We start from the raw sequence: 24,127 nt of genomic DNA, 5'->3' as shown, positions 1-24,127 counted from the left end.
ACAACGCCGCACGTTCTGTTGGGTCTCCAAATGTTTTGCACAAGAATGAAAGTAGCAACATCATGAGGATCAGAGATCAATGCTTTATTTTACAGCCTGTTATGACACATACAGTACTAGAATTATCTATAAGACAACAACACAGGTAATTGTCAGGTGTTTTGTCACCAATTTCGCATTTTTAAGGCTGTAAAATTAAGCTTTAGTCATTAGTATTGATGCAAATGTCAAGACAGTGTGGACAAATACTACATCAAAATCAAACATCCTTATCCCCAATCAGTAAATAGGTGACATTTTGGTATTTTTCGTTCAACAAGAAACATGAAAATACATATATTTTGAATATAGATTCATCTTTATCGGGCAAAATTAAACTCAGATTTTGTCAAATATACATACGCTATATTTCATGTATCAAAACAAAGATAATGACATTCTCGAGATAAAGTATTGGTGTTTTACAACCTGCATTGCAAAGCAAAGTGCTACACACAACAACCACTAAAGACAGTTCACCAAACCGGAAATGAATACTGGACTCAAGCACCTTTAGCTTAAAGCTAAAATGGAGATTTCAGTTTACAATTGTTTTTCATTCAAAAGTTGTTTTTTTTAATGTTCCTTCAACACTTGCTGCCATTTTGGCAAGTGACCTTAGTTATCGTGAACTGTCGTGGCTGTTCTGACCTTCGTTTGACCTCAATTCCCCTCCAGTATATTTTTATTTTTGAGTGCAAATAGCGGCTTAGAACTCCTCCACTAGAAATAAACATGGAATTCAGCCACATCTTTTCAAATAGTAATCATATTTTAATTGATATACATATATTGCCACAATTGGCACAGACGATATTGCACAGTCATGAAATGTTGCACATAAAAAATAGAGCTATTTTTTGTGGCCGAAAACATTCCAAAAGTCACAAAGTGGAATAACGCTGAGGAGGTAAAACCTAAAGTGAAACTAAAATAAAGACATGCGTGCTACTCCCCCTTAATTGAGCGACCGGCAACATACACGACTACCTAAAAGCCATATGGAGATGTGGGTAAAGGGGGAGGGGCGGCGATGGAGGCTTGTCGATAACTATTTCCAATCATTTCCACTCACTGATCTGTCTACTATGTGCTTGGTGCTAATTCCTTGCATCATCTTGCATCGAGGTGACCCCCCTTCCGCTTCCATGTTTACATGTAGGCCGATACCTGGATGGCTGGGGGATCATATTAAATTGCGATGAAGGTACTTGGAAGGACAACGCCTTGTGTTAGCACCACGAGTCTGGGCCGAGACCAAAAAAAAAATAAATGGAACTAGTCGAAAAGAAGCCAAACTTGCGATCCAAAGCACCAGGCCAGCGTGTAAGCATGCGGAGTGTGTAAGGCACCAGGTTGTTTTTATCTGCTGAAGAGGATGCTCCCAGTAAGCTTTTACCCTATCTTGGTGGTCAAGGACGGTCTAGTTTGCTGGTTTCCAGTCAAATCTAAACATCACGGAAGCAAACACTTAACTCACTGCTGAGGTAAATAGATTGGATTGCCAGTTTCTCTTAAGGTGACTGGCAAGAGTTTATAAAACTGCTATCACACATCTATGAGATGCGACAGAACTGGACGAATAGAGCCAGTCGTTTTACGTGTGGCAGCCCGAGTATATCATCGCCTCCCCAGGAAAATGTGGGCCAACTAAAGAGAAACATTAGATTTTTTTTTTAAACACACAAATACCGCAAAAAAAAAATAATCGTAACTGAAGATCTGACATTTATCTGCTTTTGTAGCGTCCCAACAGTAACTTATATACGGGAGCGTTCGACCGGAATAAACATTTTTGTTTTCATATTTGAAAATATTCGTTCTACATCGGCAGTGCCGAACTTTCCAAAGTTTCTGCGCTGATGTTACGCTGATTTCCTTTCACACAGGCATCGTCTCATGTTACAACTTTGACACGAAACAAAGGCAGAAATATACCGGCTTTTACAGGGGATTGCGTGTCCATGTGAGCCATCGCTGATAAACTTGACAGAAGTACTGAAAGCCCATCAGGAAGGGCACGTGGTCACAAAATTGGACCCTCCAACCAGGTCTGCCTAAAGGCTCCCCTGTTAATGTGTTAGTAATCTTTTGATTTCCACTACACTAGCAGCAGCCTTTGGGTGGGCTTCGCTCAATACTCAAGGAGTCGAGCTTTCGTGCAATACAGGAAAAATATGGAAGGGTCCTCGAGACACATTTTTGGGAAACCAACAATCGACTTAAGTGCAGACAAACGTGCACGCTTTAATTGGCACCATTTTGATGTTTTTAATGCTCCGGCCAATTGTTCATTTTTCTCTATTTGCTACATGTTATTTCGTTACTATGCATTTAGTACCTTTGAACCCAACACATTGCATCAACGACAACACAACGGCAGTCTAATCTATCCATTTGCACTGCAACAATTTCAACTGATTTAAGAGTGACTTCTTTGAATGCCTCGGTCAACACGTCAAGAATTACTGAGCAATATTGATTTGATTTTGATGCAATGCATATTGCACAAGATAAAGAGAACACTTTTGAAAAACTACATGACAGCTAACTAGTTTCCAAAGCAGGCCTAGCCCTCATTTGATGTGTGTAAACACATTTATGGTCACAGGTACACAAGATGGTGAATATGTGTGACCATATTTTTGTTTTACAAACTTTCTCAAATTTGGTTTTGAAAAAAGAAAAGAAAAAAAACCCACATAAAATATCTAATTTGTGCTGAAGGTATTAGCTTACATGGAAAGGAAATGCTTACTCTCAGATCCCAACATTGCAAACATTGGTTGTTTTTAGCTTAAAGTGGTACAAAAGTTTTGTTTTACTCTGTTAATAAGGGAAATAAAGACTCCAAATTGTTTGTCAAGTAGGAAACAATGTTCAAACATGTTATTACTTTGTTTAGCAGCCAGTTACTGTATTAATGGTGGATAAGTGGGCTAACATCCAGCGATGAGTGACATGATGTCAGAACTGTCAGGTTGTGGTGAATTCTTATATTGTGGGTGATGCTCCCTTGGAGTTAAACCGTTTCAATTAGATTTCTTTTATACAGTAGAGTTTATGGTTAGATTTCTTGTTATTTTCCCGACTCTGTCTCAATCCTCGTCACCGTCGTCCGCCTGCACCTCCTCCTCATCTTCTTCCTCCTCCTCCTCCTCCAGCTCGCACGCTCGCTTCTCCCGCTGCTTCTTCATCTCGTCGGCGTATTTAGAGAATGTATTCCCGAACTTGGACCACACTTTGTAGGGCACCGTGATCGAGTTGCGGTACGTCGGCTTCACCTCGCTTACCCGCATGAACACGCCGTACTTGTTGGAGCCCACGTCGAAGAAGAAGCGCTTGTTGTCCACAGTCAATGACGAGCCTTCGGGCAGCTCCGCGGGCTCCTCCTCCACGCCGTAATCGTCAATAAGTTTGGCCAAAGCGTCACGAAACTCGATAAGTCCTTGGGCCGGGAGCGCGATGGTCTGGCCCTGCGTGGACCCCAAGCCGGCCCCCCGGCTGACGGTCTGCCGGACCCTCAGGAACCGTCCCCTCTGGTTCTCCTTTAGATCCATGTAGTACTTCCGATTCTCCCGCACCAGGAACTCGCTCTTGAGCGCTCGCCGCGGCTCGTCCTGCACCAAGCCCGGGTTGCTGGGACCGAGCTGGGCGTAGTGCTCGATGAAGTCCCCCAAGTAGTCGCGGAACTCGACTGCCACGGACATGGAAAGAGTGAGGCGGCTCTTGTTGCCACCGGCCCCGACTTCGGCTATCTTCAAGAAGCGGCCTTTGGCGTTCTGCTTTACGTCCAAATAGAAGCGTTTGTTTTGGATGTCAACCCGCTTGGACGCCAGCTCCTGAGTCTCGTGCTGGAGGCCGGAAGCCGAGCCTGCCGCTCCCGCCGCCGAGTGCATGGAACCAAAGCCTGGGCCCGTGGCTGCTCCTCCCTGCTCACTTCCACTGTCTCTGTCCGCCATGATGCTGCCTGCCTGCCTTCTCCCTCAGCCTAAACCGCAAAAGACTCGACCAGTCACAGTCAGCGACACAGCTCTCGCGAGATCTGCCGAGAAGTACACAAAAAAAAAAAAGAGGAGAAATTAGCATTCAGAGACGTCAAACTGTACATAGAAACCACAGTTGGCTGTTTGGTCCGTTGCTTAGATACACAAAGCCGCCGGCCATATTGAATGTGGCAAGTTCTCTTCTATCCTCACTTAAGACATGTTTGAAGTGACTTTTGGGCATAAGGCGGCCACATTGAGGACAATTCAGTGAACCTCCAGTACATGTTTATAGAGTGTGGGAGGAACCCAGACTACCTGAAGAAAACCCATGCAAGCACAGAAAGACCATAAAATCTACATAGCCTGAGCCCGGATTTGAGGAATTTAATTAGTTCACAATTTGGAGATTGGGAAGTGGTGCTTGTACCACACCTTGAGAAACATTTAAACTATTAACTTGCAAATAATGGTCAAATTTCTTTGACCCTTAAACAATTCGTATATTCATAAGCAGTCCAAAAAATGACACATTCACATGGGCTGGAAAATCCATCTTCTCCATCTTGGATGAGAAGGATGGGTACTGGCAGATCAAGCTAGATGAGCCATCATCTAAGCTCTGCACCTTCAACACGCCGTGGGGACGCTTTCGCTTCCTCAGGCTACCATTTGGGATTAAGTCGGCCAGTGAAGTCTTTCAACAAAAGAATTGTGAGACCTTCGGCGACATTCCAGGTGTGTACGTCATAGCAGACGACATGATTATAGCAGCATCGTCAGAGCAAGAACATGATGAAATCCTGCAGAAAGTAATGGAGAGAGCAAAGTCTGCCAATGTGAAATTTAACAAAGACAAAATCCAGTTCAAAGTGAACACAGTAAAATATATGGGACACATCATCACGGCAGCAGGACAGAGGGCTGATGACGCCAAGATCAAAGCGATTGTCGACATGCCGACCCCGGACGACAAACAAAGTCTCCAACGCCTGCTGGGAATGACAAAATTCCTGGCGCAGTACATACCAAATGAAGCCTCACTCACGGCACCCCTCAGACAGCTGCTAAAGAAGGACGTAGCATGGCAGTGGTGCCCACACCACAGCGCAGCACTACAGACGCTGAAGTCTACCCTCACACAAGCGCCTGTTCTGAGGTACTACGATCACAAGCAGCCGCTGACTCTGCAAGCAGATTCCTCAAAGGATGGGCTGGGAGCCTGTCTGCTGCAGGATGGCCACCCGGTGTGCTATGCATCAAGAGCGCTCACGGACACTGAAAAAAGATATGCGCAAATCGAGAAAGAGTTACTTGCCATAGTGTTTGCTGCTAAAAGGTTTCACCAGTATGTTTACGGAAGAACAGTAACAGTGCAGTCTGATCACAAACCTTTGGAGGTCATTGTGCGCAAACCACTGAGCAAAGCGCCAGCACGGCTGCAAGGGATGCTTCTACAACTACAGAGGTATGATTTGAATGTGACATATACACCAGGCAAACACATGTACATCGCGGACACGCTCTCACGCGCCACAGCGTGCAATGACAGTGGCAATCTCAATGAGAACCCTTGTGATGAGAGAGTTGTGTATGCCTTGGAAGCCACAGACGCGTTGAGTAACGAAACACTTAGCCAGCTGAAATCAGCAACGGCAGCAGATGGCGTGTTACAAGCTGTATGTGAGAGACACTTGAAGGGTTGGCCCATGAAAAAGAAAAGTCTGGACAGTAAACTACACAGTTACTGGCCAATGAGGGACAATATCAGCATCGTGAATGACATTGTGATGGTCGGAGACAAAATCATAATACCCGAGTGCTTCAAGAGAGTGATTTTGGAGAAGCTGCACCTTGCACACCAAGGCGTGCAGCGTACTAAAGCTAAAGCGAGAAAAGTCCTTTACTGGCCTGGCATGACACGAGACATAGAGACAATGGTGGAAAAATGTGTGCAGTGCCAGCAGCTACAGCCCAGACACCAGGCTGAGCCACTCATTCCACACCAGGTTCCTGAACTGCCATGGATGAAAGTTGGAGCTGACATCTTCGAGCTGCATGGTCAGTCATACCTGCTGTTGGTGGATTACCTGACAAAATATCCAGAAGTGCTCAACCTGACTGATAAAACAGCTCGCACGGTGATTCAGAAGATGAAGTCTGTCTTTGCCAGACATGGGATACCTAAGGAGGTAGTGAGTGATCATGTCCCATTCGCCAGCTATGAGATGCAGTCATTTGCAGCTTCATGGGAGTTCAAGCTCACACACTCCAGCCCAGGTTTTCCCTCTTCAAATGGAATGGCGGAGCGGGCCATAAAGACGGTAAAACACGCGCTGAAGAAAGCAGTGCAGACTGGCACTGACCCACATCTAGTGTTGCTGTCGCTGAGAAACACACCGGTGACAGGACTAAACCTGACACCTGCACAAATGTTGATGGGTAGAGTCCTGCGCAGCACACTTCCATGTTCCAGTGCTGTGCTGAAACAGTCATCCCCACAGCATATTCTCGAAAGAATACAGGACTTGCAGTCCCGGCAAAAGCAACACTACGACCAGCGTGCAAAGCAACTGCCAGTGCTGACCCCAGGAGACACGGTGCACATGCAGACGCGACGCGGCTGGGAGCCAGCGGTTGTCATCAGGCAGCGAGATGAACCACGCTCCTACACTGTACAGACACCGGCAGGGAGGACACGCAGGAGGAACAGGCGACATCTGAGAAAGATACACCCAAGCCTGTTCAAAGACTCTCACCCTGATGAACATTTGGACTCTGAGTTTCAACATACTCAGGCTACTGCAACAGTGGACTCACCACCACTGGAACCGGTACCACGCAACCCTTGTCCTGTGCCTGTGGACAGTATGCCCACATGCTATACCAGGAGTGGCAGAGCAGTTAGGCGCCCTGCCAGGTACACTGAATGACAAAGTGATGTTGTTACTCAATGTTAAGAAAGAAAGTGATGGAGAAATTAAAGTGTGGATGTTTTGTGTTTATCGTGAAGTGTTATAAAATGTTATAGGTTCGGAAGGAAAAAAAAAAAAGATTGTTGAAAGCCATTAGGGTTGTTGAAACATGATTTGTTTGTAATTGATATATGCATGTCGAAATTGTGATCAATGTTGATACCAAAGAGTTAAGGTAACCGATACTAGATAAGCTACTTCTCAGTTGGAAAAGAGGGATGTGGTAGATTGGAATCGAGCACTCGGTGCTCGACTGTGTGGTCTGTCTGTATTGAGAGTCGGGGAGATGTTGACTGAGCGGGCAGTAAAAGATCGACTTGTACTGCATCCTTGCCTCCGTGTATTATTGGTGAAACAACCAGTAAGCAACCCACGGTTAGTGACAACACTACAACAGTGTATCAGAGCATAAAGCCACAACAGTGGCAACGTTTGCGTACGAACACGCACCAAGGTGATATCTACTTAAACCTTAGCTCTATGTTAGCGTTAGCTACTGAAATGTCATCTGCCATACTCCGGAGAGGATCTTGCACTTTAAATATGGCTACGGCACATTACCAGTAAGTGTCAAACTGAACTCGCTTTTAACGAACCTTATCTTAAGGTTGCTGTCGAATTATACCCACGGTTCTGCGACGAAGACGCGTTAATCTCAAAGTAGCGATAAAGCCTGTTAAATGCAAGCAACGTAGCTTTCTCTATGTTTGAACGCAGCTGATTGCACAGTAATCACATGAAGCGACATTAGTTAAGTAAAACGAGATGACAACGAGAAGGGCATACATACAACGTCACTTAATTTGTTACTTAGAAGGTAAATATTCCCAACAAGGCGCATTGACCGTCTGTTGCTGCGAGTGATTCCGTGGCGAATACACGCCACTTTTAATCGTAGAGACGATGCACTCTTGCATAAGTGTCTTGTGTATGTGATGATAGCTCTACGTGTTTTTCCTTTTAGTGTGAAGAGCGCGACGTGGAATCACAGAGGAACTCTTGCACCTCACGCGCCCCTGGCCTCTTCAAAAAAAGAAAAGGGAAAAGCCTCGCCCCGCAAATCGTGCAGTGTTTTGCTACATTTCTTGTCAGCTGTTTTTCCTCATCCCGCATTGAGAATTAAGTTGTGCATAGCGAGATTCTGTCCCTAAAATGCAACGTTGCAAGCAAAATGGTTTGTCATTATTGATTTTTTTTTTTTTTTGGAGTGGGTCCCAAAAATTCAATTCGATTCAGTTTTTGTGATTGTTCTATCCTACCCGTGAAAAACGTCCTACCGATTTGACAGTCAAAGTACTACCGGGTCCGTGCGCTTTCAGATTGTTTTGTTTAGACGCATACAGGTAGAACTTTTTTTTTTCTTTAAAAAAAAAAAAAAAAAAATCCTCGAGAAAATATTAACACGTCGACGCAGTTAAGCAAGTATAGGACGTGCAGGAAATTTAAATAATATCCTTAGAGTATACTTACGCATAAGTATAAGTTGGTAGAAAGTTTTGACATTTTAAATTACAAATTCATACTATTTTTTCATTGGTATAAGCAGGTAGGACGTTCTGAGTGGACGTTGTGAGCATGCGTGCGCAAGGGCACTGGGCATTGGTAGGACAGAAAAAAAAAAAAGCACAATCCTGAGAATGTACCTTTTCCCTTTAATTTTTATTGTGGCAGTCCTATAAAACTAATTTGAGCAATTTTGCTATCACGCAAAATATATTTATTGACTTGTGGAACTTGTAACAGTGTACTGCGAAAAAAATCATAACCACTGTTCACGAGTATAAATTCACTTAAATCATACGACTCTAACCAAATTCAAAGACTTTTTTTTTTAAACACACTACTGCAAAAAAAAAAAAGTCAACTACAATAACTACGAATTCCACCGAATAAAGTTAATAGTCCTCCCATGCAGCACAAAAAAAAAAAAAAGACCTGGACCCCGAAGATAATGACGGATGACATGCACCGTGTTAACTCTCAAGGTATATAAATACTACACTTTTGTCCAAATTCAATATATTAATACTTTACTTACTTTATTGGGCTAATGTCCTAAACTTAGTTACAGTGATTGTCGCGACTGAGCGCCTGCCTGCACGTTACTCACCTGCCTGAATCAAGAAAAACGGAGCGTGTGCACATACTCACCTGCATGTAGTTAAGGATCCCAGGAAGAAAACGGAATGAGGAAAAAAAAATCACCGCAGCACGGAATGAATGCAGAGCAAAGTATCAAAAAAGAAACAAAGATCTGAACGGACAGCCGGTAAACGCGCAAAACACTTTACAGTGATAATCTAATCTATCATTTCTATATACATTTAAAAAAAATCATCACAAATTCTTTGGAGTGGGCGTCTTCTTTCAAATTATCACCCGCTTTTTACGGTAAGTAATGGTCCCAAAAGGAAATTGTCGGCAGGCCCGTTAGGACATTTGGAGGATTTTTTTTTCCGTTACAAAATGTTCTTTTTTTTCCCATCCGTTATGAGAGCATTTATGTAACTAGGAATTTATTTGTCGAATATTTTGGAATAGCGGCCCACCCATAGCAGCATCTACAGTCCGTAATATACATTTAACCCTATCATGGACGCTTGCAGATTTCTTTTTATACCTGCTTTAAAAAATAAATTGGTGGAAAATGTAAGGTTTGGCAATCATGTATATATTTTTAATTATAATAGTATATAATTTCACGGGACAAATTCGATCGTTGCCAGATTGTCTTGCAGGCCTGCTCATTGTCATTACGTGATTAAAAAAAAAAAGATTGGACAAAAATATTTTATATTTTTTTAAGACCATCTCAAGCGTTGATGGGAATAACAAAGTTTTGGTAGGACTATCGGTTACAATAATAAAAACCCTAAAATATGCATGAACATTATATTTATTTATTTATTTATTTATAGTATTTTATTGCATTCGTTTGTCTAAGGCCTTTACCAGATATTGTAATTTAATGTATTTGCCTGTATTTAATTACGATCCACGCAAACTTGTGTAAGTAAATTAGACAGTTGACGTCTCTTTGTTGCAGGTTGATCAACTTAACTAACGTCACAAAAGGTTTGTATATACGATATTTGACAAGTTAAAAAAAAGATTCTGAAAACGAATCTAAACAGGGTAATCATTGACGACCTTTTAGTCATACGGTGAAAGCAAAACAGACTATTTGTTGACATTTTTCCTTATTAAAAGTGCTTTAAAAATAATTATTTATTTTGCATTTTTCCAGGATATCTAAACGAGTGTTTGGTTTTGAATGTTCACCTCTATGACACAGCAGAAAGCATAACGCTCATTGGACACCAAATATTTTAGTGCTATTTTACACGCACAGCAACGTCACTTATGTCACTTCCATGACTACTTTTACGCATGGCAGCAGCGACGTTTACCTTAATTATCACGCTGGAATGTTGCGCGTGCACGTTCATGCGTGACGGTCGGCCGTGCTTTGATTGGTATATATATGTATGTATATTATATGTACATGGGTTTACTCCGCAAAGCTTAACGCGCTATAGTATATTATGATTTATTATTAGGATTATTATTTTATTGTTATAATTATTATTGTTATGAAAGGCCACGTCACAGTTAAATGGCATTGGTTCTTTAACAAAGCGCATTTACTTGCAGGCGAACGCTCCTTACCAGTTTGCACCACTCAAAGCATCGAAGGCGTGCGGCGGACGAGCTGACGGGACAAGCCACACATGAGGGTTTCTTCACGGGGATCAGTTGTTCGGATGTGTCAATCTGCTGGAGCACACCTCCCAAGATGGATCAGAAACTGCGAGTTGTGGCATCAGAGAGCGACGCACGCATCAGAAGGCAGGCGCCGTACGCTCCTTCCCGTGACGTCATCAGGTGCTGCCTGCCAACTCTGGGTGTGGCGACCTCTCTTGGTCATGCAGAGGAATTTCAGCACATCCTTTAATTCACAGGTATGGACACAAAAATGGAAGGCATTTGGGGTAATTATGTAATCATTGTATGAATGCCGAGTCAAGCTTTATTCATCTGGCATTCACACATGTATGCAGATCCAATTACACGCTCTAAATTGAATTAAAAGTCAGTTTGAATTCTATGTCAGCCTAACCCAGGTCACTATATAGTAAATAAAAAATCTATAAAAAATGTTCATGACAGTTTCGTATCATTTTCAAAATTAACAAAATTAAATTGTGTGGGACTGAGACGCTGCCCACCTGTTTGTGTTGTAATTTCAACACTTGCTCTGCATTCGTCATATCATGCAAGCTCTGGCCAGAAGATGTCACTCTTTCAGGATCTTTACAGTACAACTCCGCATTTGCGACCGAGACGTTGCCTTATCAGCCTCCAAATATTGAAATTACTGCAATTTGTCCCCGATGCTGTTGGGGAACGAAATTACATTGTTAAACGTAATTTCCAGCTGATGTAGTTCTTCAGCAAGGTCTCATAGAAAAAGTCATGGCAGCGCATATAGCTTCTGTGAATCGCTTTTACTAGACTTGTTTATCAAACTACATCATGAGGTGACCAAGGGGCGAGTGAGGAGTTGGAACCTGTGGTCTTTCGGCTGCATGCACACCTTCTTCCATCCTGCATTGTGTGACGACCCCCCCCCCCCTCTTTCTCCTCCTCCTTTTGGCAATCTGGTCCATTTTCTGTGGGTCTGTGGAGAACGGGGGGAGGCGGAGAGAGCCGCGGTGGAAGGCGGCGTGCAGGACCACAATCATGTTTTAATCCTCGGAATCATACCTGTGCTTTTTCCCATGCTTCTGAGACTCGAACGAGCAAAACTTGTGGGCCCACTGCAGCATTTTGGCGTCTTTTCTTGCTTGAGAATCCACGGCTCTACCCCCACCCCCCTTACTGCAATATTTGGGCAAAGATAAGAGAGTCAAGGCTGCCATGGCAGCATAGGAGGGGGCATCCTCAGCCAATTTCTCGCTCTTCTTGTCTATGATGCCTTATTGTTTCTATACGAGCGGATTTGGGAGTCAGCATCCTTCTATGTCGCACCGCCGCACGCCGACCCGTTGGAATTAAGCGGGGATCAAGCAGCGGATCCCGATGGCATGGACACTTGTGCGAGGTCCGCCGCGCTGCCGAGCCACTGGAGCCCCCTCGCCGTCTCCTCCTCCTCAGCCAACCCAGCACTGTCGCCATCGCCCCGCAGCCCCGAGAGCCCCGCCGCCGCCGCCGCACCGCCAGCAGCCACTCACGAGCCACAGCAGGCGGCATGAGGCTTGAGTCGCTCGCACCTCTATCCATGCTGCTCATCGGGGTCTCATTCGCCTGCTACCCCCCGACTTCGGATTCCCTGCAGGACCGGGCGTACAGGTCGGCCGTGGTGATCGAGGGCAAGGTGCAGTCCACGCCGGGGAACGCCTCCGCCGAGCCTCCGCCGCAGCCCGGCGTGCACGTCCAAGTGTTGGACGTGTGGCCCCTCCACAGCGGGGGGCTGGAGCCTCAACAGCTCGTCACCGTGCTGGGGGAGTTCGGGTCGGAGGCTCCGTGCGCCGACGTGCAGAAGAACCACAAGTATATCTTTTTCATGGAGCCCACGGAGGCGCCACTAGTCTACAAGGCTTCATTCGCGCCCCTGGACACAAGCGGCAAGAGTCTCAAGAAGGATGTTAGCAAGATTTTGTGTGAGGACTGCGGTAAGTGACACCATGTATTGTGGATTACCGGCGAACCCGGAAGAAAAGCATACTAGCGCAGCTTCCTGGGCAAACATCTAGGTGTATCCTTTTGGATATTAGCCCCCTTGTAACCGATGTATGGTTCACAGTCAGTGGGTAGCACCTATGTGCCTTCGAGGCGTCTATGCAGCAATTTTCGACAACTCTCGCAGGCTCTCATAGCCCACATGATCAATCAAACTCTCTTTCTCTCTGCTCAGCTGCATCACACATGCGCCTCGCACTGTTGCTTGTGTGCAATTGCACTTTGTGCAGATCCAACTATCTGCATCCTGCATCCTACCCCCCTCCACCGTGGAGCATCCACTGCATAGTTTTAATACCCCAAATGTCCTCGCCGCTCTCTAACCTTGCAGGGACACCTCGCTATCCTAATTGGGCTTGGCCCCTGTTTCAGTACCACGGACAGCGACCGGTGGCACACCATCACGTTGCTCCTGGCAAATAGCTTCCTTGGCTATATTTAGGTTCACACCCGCTTTAATGCTGTAACAGCATTCACTTTGGCACAGCTCAGCTTTGTCACAGCCTCTTGTTTGATTTCACAGCCTGTTGTTCGATTGGGAAAGCAGAGAAGTGTACTTGTACAGTGTATTGCTGTACTTTGGTTTACTTGATGACGTGTGAATGAGTATGAATTTTTCACAACCACCAAAAATAAAAATAAAAATGCTGGCTTGTTTTACTCGCCCAGTCACTTGCTGTGGAGTTTGAACAGATTGGGTTACTTATTTGATTACCCAGCAGATTGGGTTAAAGATTGGTTTGGGCTGGCTGAAGAGCAGAAGCTGGTGGCCATTTTAGATTTGTTGGGGAAAGTTTCATGTTGATAATACAATTAGCATTATTTTTTTTCAAACACATCTATTCTGGGTAGTTTGTACCCAATGTTGGATCAAAATCTTGACCCAATTTTGCTTTTTGGGCTGCCCCATGATCAAACCTTCCCCAAGTGGTGTAGAAAGTGGTCAGATGGTCAGATGTTCTTCTGTGAATTTGCTCATGTGGTCACTGATGTAATTTGAGTGTGTATCGTTTCAGTGCCGCTTGGCTTGTCGTAACAAGAGAAAATCAAAGCTGAGTGATTTTGCTAGGTTAAGCGGCCTATTGATTAAACACAACACACTGCTGTTGATTGCAGGAGGAAGCACATAAGTAGGTTCATTTAGAAAGTGTGCATGTAGCATATGCACACATTTTTTTCGAGGGGGTTACTATCACAATTCTAGTAAGCCCTTAGTGATGTCTCCAATTATACACACAGTGTACGCCACGCTCCTCAGCAGCGTAAAACAAGACTTTAGTCCTGAAATGATAGCGACAGGTCCTGTAACTGGATCTCAAACAGTTCCTAGTACTTGTCAGAGTGACATCTGCAAAGGCCTGTAACAAGGCAGGAGAATGGGAGAAGGGGAAGCAGCTCTTCTTGTATTCCTTCATGGTACTGGGCAATTTTGATACGCACGTTCTTGAAAAGCAAAGAAAAAAAAAACACATCCGGACATCATCCTGCATAGTCATTTTTTACTTAAGAACATAATGTGCTCTATCCTGCTGCCCTCTTTAATTCTTAAATCCTCTTAGCTTGTCCCCACGAGACATAGATGCTTCCCTTTTTGTCACACTCACTCCAATGCCCTGCCTTTTTAACTCATGTCCCGATTGGAGAGGTAACACTAAATGGACCCTATTGCTGACTAGAATCAGCAATATCTTGTCAGTTATGTGTTCAAAAAGTCACCTCATTACCATGTTCCATCATATTGTGTTTTCTTGTGACCTAAAAGTCTGTTTACTAATGGAAAATGCAAAACACCAAAGACAAGCTAACGAATAGCATGTGTCTTAATGTTATAACGCTTAAAGAGGTCAAACTCATTTTTCTCACGGGCCGCACTTTAGGCACGTGTCCTTCATGACTGTCAACTCCTCGCTACAAAACAAACTGATGCATAACCAGTTTTGAAATCAGAGACGAGTAAAACGTGTTTAATTATTTTAAAAAATTTGAATGGTAATAAAAATTGCTAGCAATATCTGTATTTTTTTAAAAGTGAAGAAAATTTGTAATTCTAGTATCGACACATGAAGTCAATTTGTCTTTGCGGGCCACATGAAATGACGTGGTGGGCCGTATCTGGTCCCCGGGCCTTGAGTTTGAAACCAATGTCTTAAAGCAATGGATATTTGAATACAAAAAGTCGACAGGTAATGTAAAATTCCTCACATGCATATCTTCTTTATCCTTATTAGTGCCCGATAGAGCCCGGACCTTATATCATTGATGAGCTTATCTCTTGTGTAAGTCATCCTTTCACTCCCCATGTTGAATATTGTCTTCTCCCTTGTCAGGACAAATCATGACAAAGCCAATCCCAAAGCTAGACAAACAGTCTGTCCCCAGATGCTATGGTCTCTATTCCCTTCCAACCTTCTCCCATCAAAAATTTGGATTCATCCTATCTGAGATCATGTCTCTTTTCCCAAAGAGCAGCAAAACATAATGTCTTGATTTTACACTTAACGTAGACGCCACCAATGAGTCCAAGCTCTACTTAAATCTTGTATACGCCCTCTTGTGCAGAGTTGCAAATGCTCCCTAGTGTGTTAATCATGGGACTGTACGTACTGTATTGTTCTCCTTGTTGTTGTCTGGCTCCTAAGGGTTGTTGAGATAAAGGTGCTATTTGAAAAACATCCATGCAGCAAATTCAGTAGAAAACAAAAATCTAGTTTTGCCACCTTTTCTACTCACTGGTTTATATTGTATTATATGTATTGTAATGCCATTTTGGTAGATTTGATTGAGCCACAGGCAGACAGATTATGAGCGTGTGTGGTGGATGTCATCATATTTTATTGCATAGTATTTTATTGCACTAGTGTGCACCCCCTTTTAATTGGGATGTGTTCAGAATTAACCAATGACACATGGACTTGCATAGTTTCTCTTGATCCATTGAAACAATTTTTCAACATTTTAGACATAATTCCAAGAGGTATGTTTGACAAATTCAGTCAAAATTGACATTATTTATATATAGTTTTTTTTTAATTGGATCTCATCAGTTGGATCTGACATTAAAGATACTACAGTTACAAAGTGTAAATGATATGTATGACAACATAGTCAAAATACTGTAAAATACTATTTAGTCTAGCATATTCCCTAAAGGCCCAAAGTCTGGCTAATGACACACATGTGGTTACAACCCACATTTTTGTCTTTGTAGACGCCGAAGGGGAAACATATTGTAGCCTACTTTTTGCACTGTGTGTAGACAGGTGGGAGCGTGACGTATATTTCTAAAAATAAAAAATAAAAAATAGCACTTAGCATCCACTTCAGCAGCATTCATAGCGATAATTAACAAATGCGCAAATCATTCTGATTTATTCCGTTGCTCATGAAGGCTACTTTTTTATAGGGAGTAGTAGATGAGTTGAAAAGTGTTGTTGCAACACAAATCTATCCACGGTCGCAGCTGCCGAGCCGAGCGAGGTGCTAGACGAGGAGACGTTGGCCCCGGAGCCGTTTGTCCTTTTCCGAACGGTGAGCATTCATTGGTTAAGATAGACGCTGAAGATGAGCGACGCTGTGGGCTCTCCTACAAACCCGCAAGGTTATCTGGCAAGCAGTATGAATCAACACGCGTCTACAGATTGCCCATTATCCTGTAAATATTACACTGAAGGGCAATTTAGCCAACAGTGGTTGATGGTGACAAAGGTGCTCATTTAGTGGATTTCACCTCGGAGAATGTGGCCCAGCACAGGATGTTTGCTGAGATAAGAATAATTGAAATGTTTATGACTGCCAGTGCTGCAGTGCCTCTTGTCCAGGCCAGAGATTGAGGCTAATGGGAGTGACCAGCTGGGAGTGCAGATCTTTCTCCATTTAGGTTGATACTATAGCTTTGTGTCGGTTGTTTATGTTCATTCACGCTGAATCTCTGTCCTCTTCATCTTTGCTTCTCTGCTATTGCAAGATAACTTGATGAATGGGAAAAAAAGATCCGGGCCATTCCGAATAACTGCCCTCCTCATTTTTTTTTTTTTTGTCTCGTTCACTTTAGGGCCCATTTACAAAAAGGGGAATTTAAAAAAGCCACTATTAATGTATAGTGAATGTTTTTAGTGTCTAGGATGAACATTTTGAGGTAAATCAGTGATAGCGGACAAAAAGGAAATGTGTGCTGGGAATACAAGCTTATGTCTGACTTTTAAATTTTTCCTTCATAGGATTCGTAGAATCAACGTGATCAAGTGGTGCAAAATTTTTGTTGTTATGATTTTAGACTAAGATAAAAAAAAAAATTGTAAACTTATTTTTGACACAAGTCACTGCTTGTTTTTTCTTTTTTTTTTGTCGTGGTTTATGCAGGAATTACTATTTGTGAAAAGGATTAGTACAAGGCATGCCCACAGCCACTCCTGTGGAGTTGCGCTATGTCAAAACAACTAAAAATAGCCCAACTGTGTTTTAAGGAGTAGCACAGGTCACTTGCGTGTTCCGTGTCAGACAGGCTCAATTTTCAACTTGTCTTTGTCAAACTTTTGGAGGGGATTTATTTTGCTTTGTCACCCTGAGGACATCTAATCCAAGATGTTTGGACTGGCTAAGGTTATAGGTCACGTGGTTTATGTCAGCCCCTATAATTGTTGCAGCTTTCAGATAACCCATTAACATTTTGGAATGTTCTTATATTTTAAAACTACAAAACCAAGCAACTTTTCTCATATGTGATGAAAATCCATTTCCAAAGACTCTCTTTAGCTATGATTTAGCACATAGCAATTAGGCACATGATAAAAGCTCCAGACATCACACAGAACTCAAGTTATCACTCTCCAAAATGGATCTTAGTCACCACCATGCCACGCACGGACCCTAAGTACCTGCACTTTAGTTCTACATGGGTGATTTAATAAGTCTTGTGTGGATATTTTTCCCCCAGCTTGAATGTCTGTTAACATGCCCTTTGATTTCACACGAAGCAAAGCAATGCTTTGGATGATTATACATTTCCATGCTATAATACAGACATAATGTCTGGGCTTGCACGAAATAATGGGCTTACTCGAGGATCAGCCGGATAAGAACTATAAGAGCACGTTTGAAATGCCGAGCACTTTAAAAGCTGCAATTTATCACTAGATTAATCGTAGGGAGTGTGACGCATAACTGTAAAACATTTGAGTGACATTTCTAAAGAAAGAGATATTTGTGAAGTCTGCATGACAATTATGTTGCATGGTAAACCTTCTCAAAGTGTTTTCCAAATATTCTTGTAAATGTGTTTTGTGTACAATATTTATTCTTCCTAAAATCCTTTGCACATGTCCTGCTAGTGATGAAGCGACTCTGCACTTGGTAAACAGCTGGCGGAATCATCCATTGGACACAAAAGGATTGTGATCTGCAGTGTGAAGGCAGATTAGTGTTACAATTAGTGCATAATGCCCCTGATTTATAATCTCCTCCTAATCTCTATATTGAATTAATAGAAAGCATGAAAGCTGCTTTGGTGATAGCAAAACTGTCTCGTGTTGCCTTTTGTGTGCATTTTCATTTTACGGAAGTCGTAGTTTTACTTCACCAGTACAAACTACAAACACACTAATAAATAGTTATAATGACTAAGATAGTGGAAATAAAAAAAATTGCTTAGTTAGAAATACAAAGTTATTTTTTTAAATTATGTTTTTTAATATCGAATTAGATTGTACAATAATGTGCACAGTGAGCACACACTACTACAATATTACTGCACTTATTTCTGCATGTCTAATATTTTTAATATAAGGTCAAAGGCCTGCTACATAAATAATACAAACTCGCATCATCTTCATTTTATGACTACATATTTATCACTACAATTCAATTTAATTATACCCTTGTAAGAATTACAAATAAAAATGGCTCCAAGAAGATGAGGTAAATATGCAAGTTAAGATATCATTATTTTTTATGAGGGAAAAAAAAAAAAAAATATGAGTTGAACCCACTGAAGAATGTTGCCTTCACCACCATGAGGCAGTATATGATCAGAATCAGGACGCACTAAAAAGTTGCAAAGGAAGGGGCCTGTTTGGAATGTCAGCAGTTGTTTGACTCGCTGAGCCACACTGAAGTGGCCACAGTCGTGGCGCAGTCCAGGACATGTGCCATTGGGATGTTTCTTTCCTCAACAAAGAAAGCCATATTTCCATTTTTTGGGACCCCTTGCTGTAAAGCCTGTTAGTATCGCAGTCAGCTATAAACAAATATGCTCCTCTGATTCAACTAACAGTAATGGCGTCCCTCAGGGACGACCAACCCCCGGACACTTTTGGGCTGTCGCCAAAAGGATCCAAGTCGTTAAGTTTGAGAGTTGGATATAAATGTCAATGGCTTGCCTCACGTCTGCATTTCTGCAGGATACAAAACCGATGTAACGTTTAAATACAGTGCTATTAATTGGAGTGCTATAAAAATAGCAGCAAGCATTTACAAATCTCAAAGAGGCAATCTACTGTAGCGTATATTCAGCAACTTACAGTAAATAGAAGCAGATACCAGCTTACGGTTATTTTAAATTTTCAAAAATGCACATATGTTCCAAATACAAATCCACTACATAGTGTCCATGCGCACAGAATGGCCCTCTACTCTCTTCTACATGTGTGTGTGTGTAGTTTGTATCTTTACAAATGGTGTCTTCCTGCTTTGTGAAAGCAGTTATGTTTACCCCGCCTTTTGAATCATTTAGTAATTTGCAGCTATCTTGGGCTGCAATACTCTTCCGTCACAGACTGCAGCTAGTGCATGTAATTAAATATTGAAAGCATTTTTTCCCCCTTCCGGTGCACAGCTCAAGAGGTGGTTTGATTAAAATGAAGCCTTTTAAATTTCAAGAAGAATAGCAAAACGTGTTGGAATAAAAGGTAGTTTCTGTTTCTTACTAATACCGTTTTTTTCCATGTATAATGCGCCCCCATGTATAATACGCACCCTAAAAATGGCATGTCGATGCTGGAAAAAAAGCCTGTACCCATGTATAATACGCACCCAAATTTTGACTTTTTATTTTTTAAAGTCCCAATGATCGTCACACACGCATCTGGGTGTGGTGAAATCTGTCCTCTGCATTTGACCCATCCCCGTGTGATTTTGATCCATCCCCTGGGGGAGAGGGGAGCATTGAGCAGCAGCGGCGCCGCGCTCGGGAATCATTTGGGGATGTAACCCCCCAATTCCAACCCTTAATGCTGAGTGCCAAGCAGGAAGGCAATGGGTCCCATTTTTATAGTCTTTGGTATGACCCGGCCGGGTTACTTAAGTCCGTAAACGTAAAATTATTTCAGAAAAAAGATCATCTTTGGGAACAACCGGATGTTATTCTGCCGGTCAGTATCACTGCACATGCAGTAGCAAACTCGATAGCGAAGAAATATGTGAGACTCTCAACGGGATCACCATTATTTGAGTGATGTTCCAGTTATTTATCACAAGTAGTTCACCAAGTCTGTGTTTTGAGTTCCTCCAATAAACCCTGGTCCAAGCTGCACTTGGTCGCCCCGCTCCTTTCCATACTCCATCCGTGACAAGATTTTCTTCAAAAATTGTTGTACCATGATTTTCTTAAAAAAAATAAAAATAAAAAAATAAAAATAAAAAATTGTACCCATGTATAATGCGCACCCCAGATTTTAGGACAATAAATTAGTTAAATTTTGCGCATTATACATGGAAAAAAACGGTATATGTACTGACAACCAGACTACTGGCAAAAAACCCCAGACAAAATCTGCCAATAATTTATTCAGTATGGTTTTAGTGTATTCAGATTTGTTCACAAATATCGACAACTCCATTATGACCCCTATACATTATCTTTTGGCAATCTATCTCTGGATCGAAGCACGGCATCACCGTAAACAATGCGGGAAGCTTAATTATGTAATGATAAAAAAGAAAAAAAAAAGAAAAACTGGGTTTAAAATTTAAATCTTTGACACACATTTGACTTTGTCGCTTGTTGTGTCCATAGCACCAATACTGTTGACAGGTGTGTCTATCTGATTGTTTAATCATGTAAAATTACACTAAGGTTGCTCAGTCTCGAGAGGGCGGGTTATGACGCTGGGCATTTTTACTCATCATTACGTCAATAGTTTAATGGTGGGTGGCGGAGTGCTCTTTCAGGGAATCCGTATAGTTATATAAACAGTGTTGTTGTTCCGTTAGAGTTTAAATTTATAAAGTGCACGTCAAATATACCTTGTTGATACGATTTTATAATGACTCACGTGTTGATGTGGAACCTCTTAGTGAAGTCAGAAAAAGATTTTCCCCGGAGCATTTTTACTCACCAACATTGTGCTACTAAACAATGTTCATGTAGCAAATAGCCGAAGACTTACATCACTAGTTTTTGAATTTATGTCTTGTCTATGTCTGAAATCTTCTTTTTGCCAGGAGGAGGAAAGATCGTTATGAATCGGGTTCACCTTGATAGCTGCCAACATTTCAAATGAGCCAGATGTTGTATACGCTTTTGTGTTGTTGTAATTGAGTGCGTGGGATGTGGTTTACAAATCTTTGCTCTTTTTGCGTGGTCAGTGGTCCAATACCAGGCGGTAGTGTGAGTGTGGAGGACGCCTCGGGAGATAACCTTTCACTGCACACTACCTCACCGACATTAAAGCCATTGAGACTGTCCGCCAAACTGAAATCGCTGCCTAAAAATAATATATCTGCAGGTTGTGACACAGTCTAGCAGCTTGTGTTGGGATAATGAAAGCAAACAGATACTGCTGAAACAATAGATTTGCCGATATCGTCAACCTGTATTATTAAAAAGAGCACATTATTTGTACGTCCATATTTAAAATAGCATTATTGTCGCACATCTGCTTAGGAAAAACGATATTCCTGTGAGTTGTGTTTTTATTCTGTCTAAAAGTGTTGCTGCACTTTTTGTGTTCAAATATTTGTTACTTCGAGGGTTAAAACGTTGTGTTAGCATTAGGCTAAGTGGACTTTTTTGATCCTCTGCTTTTCCGATCTCTTTGTAGTGTTGCTGTGCTAGTATTTCCTTTTATGTATTTATGATAAAAGTAAGTTTCACTGGAATTTGGACAAATGAATGATTGTGAGGATGTAGGTGTCCCATCAGCTTGTTATTGTTTAGGTGCACGAACCAATGGTGCATTAGGTAACCTTGTGTACATGTTGCTCCAGGCTACTTACGTCATCCTCTAGTTTCATCTGGCGCCGGTTTCAGTTTGGAGATGCTTACGATTTGGCTTAAATCAAACTGCTTTCATCCTCAGGTCAAGTTGTGGCCAGTGAATGTCATGGTGGCTTTGACTTGTATGCTCTAATGCACATTAGAACGTAAGGCCACCCTACCCACCTAATAATAATAATAATAATAATAATAATATTTTGTATCAAAATGGCTAGATGGACTTCATAAGGAATGTCAGTAATTTGAGAACTCCATATTTCCAAATCTGTTTAGACGTTTGCTAGTGATTGGGTGTGATTTTATTTTTTCTTTCTTTCATTCAGCTATTAGTTTTGTAAATATGCCATCAGTCAGAGTTTGGCAAGCGTATGCTTGTTTTCAAACGCTTGAGGAAGCGATTCCTTGCGGCCCTGGCAAAATATCAGACACAAACGGAGTTTTGTTACACTTAAATGAAACACAAGTATCAGCTGTAAAAGTGCCGAGAAAGGCGATAGGAACTTCAGCAAAACGCTTGGGAACAAAAGGAGCATGGGAAGGGCAACTGTGTTTGTGTACAGCGTGGCGAAGTGTTGAAAAGAGGGGCTGCCGGCACTCCTGTTATGGGCGCCTCCCGGTGTGTTGAAGGGACGTGTCCGGCCATGTTCATCCCACACACACACGCACACACACGCGTGCACACAGTACATATTCTGAGAGGTTTGTTTCCTCAGGTATGCTGTAGGTGTGGATTGATGTGTGTCTTAACATGAAAAGATTTTAAACCGAATGGAATGGCTTGTTAGCTGTGCTTGGAGTCTGACCAAGAGGCGGCCATGTTTCCTCTCTTTTCATGAAGGGGGGGGGTGCCCTTCTTCTCCAGAAGAGTTGAAATGACACATGCGCTCACCACTTTAATAGGAAGGAGGAGACAATCACGCTGACTCATCGGCAAATATCCGTAAACAACTTGACGCGCTCGTTTTGTTAGATTTGTGAGTAGTTTTGCTTGACTAAATGGACACCTGCTGTGTGTATATCAGGCAAAAACTGTGACATCATCATATTGCTGAATGAGTAGCTTACACATTGCAGCCAAACACAGCACAGGTGCATAAGTAAGAAAGACATATTTCTTTCCGATATTTATGTCTATGTAGCATTCATAGCGCCCCCCTGCTACGACTGCATGCATCCAGTTGAGTGTGTTTTGCAAGTCGGCTGTTACCCCGTCCTCTAGCCGATGTCTTGTGCCCTTCCACCGGTGCTCATTATTGTCTTGCTCTAATCTGGAGGGGACAGCATGGGCTGCAAGAGTGTATTTATCTTCCTGCACAAATAGGACCTCTTTCCGTCTGCTCCCTGCTCAGCTTGTTGTTGAAAGATAGTGAGCAGCGAAGAGAAAGCTTCACTATGGACAAGTGCGCGTGCGCGCCGACGCACGGCTGAACCGAGATGTGGCCCCAGCTGGCTCGGACACAAGCGAGCTCGCCATCACCTCACTGCAGCAAATGGAGGAAAAAAAGAAGACTATATCGCCCTTGATATTGATACGCTTAACAGCGGGGGGATTCGACCCTAAATGCAAACAGAGGTCGGATGTAAGAGCACGTAAGATCAGAATTACATCAAGTCACTCATGTGTCACCTCCGTAGCCCCATCTCCGCTGCTGCCCACAACCCCCCCATCACATCACATCTGTTGGGCTGTGTACTTTTGCTTGGCATTGTCTAGGCATGTTTCTTTTCATTCCCCTTGTTGTCTCCATGACATTCGGCTCACAAGCAGGCAGTTATCATACTGCGAGTGGCGATGGGCCAGGAAAGCGAGCCAGTTTGCAAACAACACAAAGCATACCTTGAAAATGAGCACAATCTCTCCTCGTGGCCCTGTCAAAATTCAACAACGCCTTTCGCATAAAAACTGTCAGGGAGCTGATTGCTAACCCCCCTCAATTGCGATGATAACTTGGTTGAGTATATTCATATTCGTGGTTCGGAATTTATAAATTCACCTGTTGCTGACTGTAGTTTTAAGGGTACAGGCACATATGATATTGAAGTTTGGGATGTATTTATGCTTTGAATAATTAATATAGGGAATCATAATCACTTTTAGGGGTGCGTCAATTGTTTGCAGGTATTTGTTATTTCCAATCAGGCATACAATGCCGCTCAGTTAAAGTCAATTGGGA

At 42.6% G+C, this 24,127-nt stretch overlaps 1 protein-coding gene across 2 annotated transcripts; it reads right to left on the bottom strand.

Moving 5' to 3' along the window:
* Positions 1-63: 63 nt before the first annotated feature.
* On the bottom strand, positions 64-10,781 carry puraa (purine-rich element binding protein Aa). 2 transcript variants are annotated; one of them, XM_061299368.1, is made up of 2 exons: positions 10,670-10,781; positions 64-4,084 (listed from the first exon to the last, which is right to left on the bottom strand). In XM_061299368.1, exon 2 carries the CDS (start codon positions 3,999-4,001, stop codon positions 3,138-3,140), a length of 864 nt encoding a protein of 287 aa, XP_061155352.1. In that variant the 5' UTR covers positions 4,002-4,084; positions 10,670-10,781; the 3' UTR covers positions 64-3,137. The 2 variants fall into 2 exon arrangements, with proteins under 2 accessions (XP_061155352.1, XP_061155350.1); XM_061299366.1 differs by lacking the exon at positions 10,670-10,781 and adding an exon at positions 7,791-7,805.
* Between the last annotated feature and the right edge of the window lie 13,346 nt (positions 10,782-24,127).

Source organism: Syngnathus typhle, linkage group LG15 (genome assembly GCF_033458585.1).
Source record: "Syngnathus typhle isolate RoL2023-S1 ecotype Sweden linkage group LG15, RoL_Styp_1.0, whole genome shotgun sequence".
Lineage (NCBI taxonomy): Eukaryota > Metazoa > Chordata > Actinopteri > Syngnathiformes > Syngnathidae > Syngnathus > Syngnathus typhle.
Note: the sequence above shows the minus strand (reverse complement) of the source record. Positions and strands in the feature narration are given on the sequence as shown.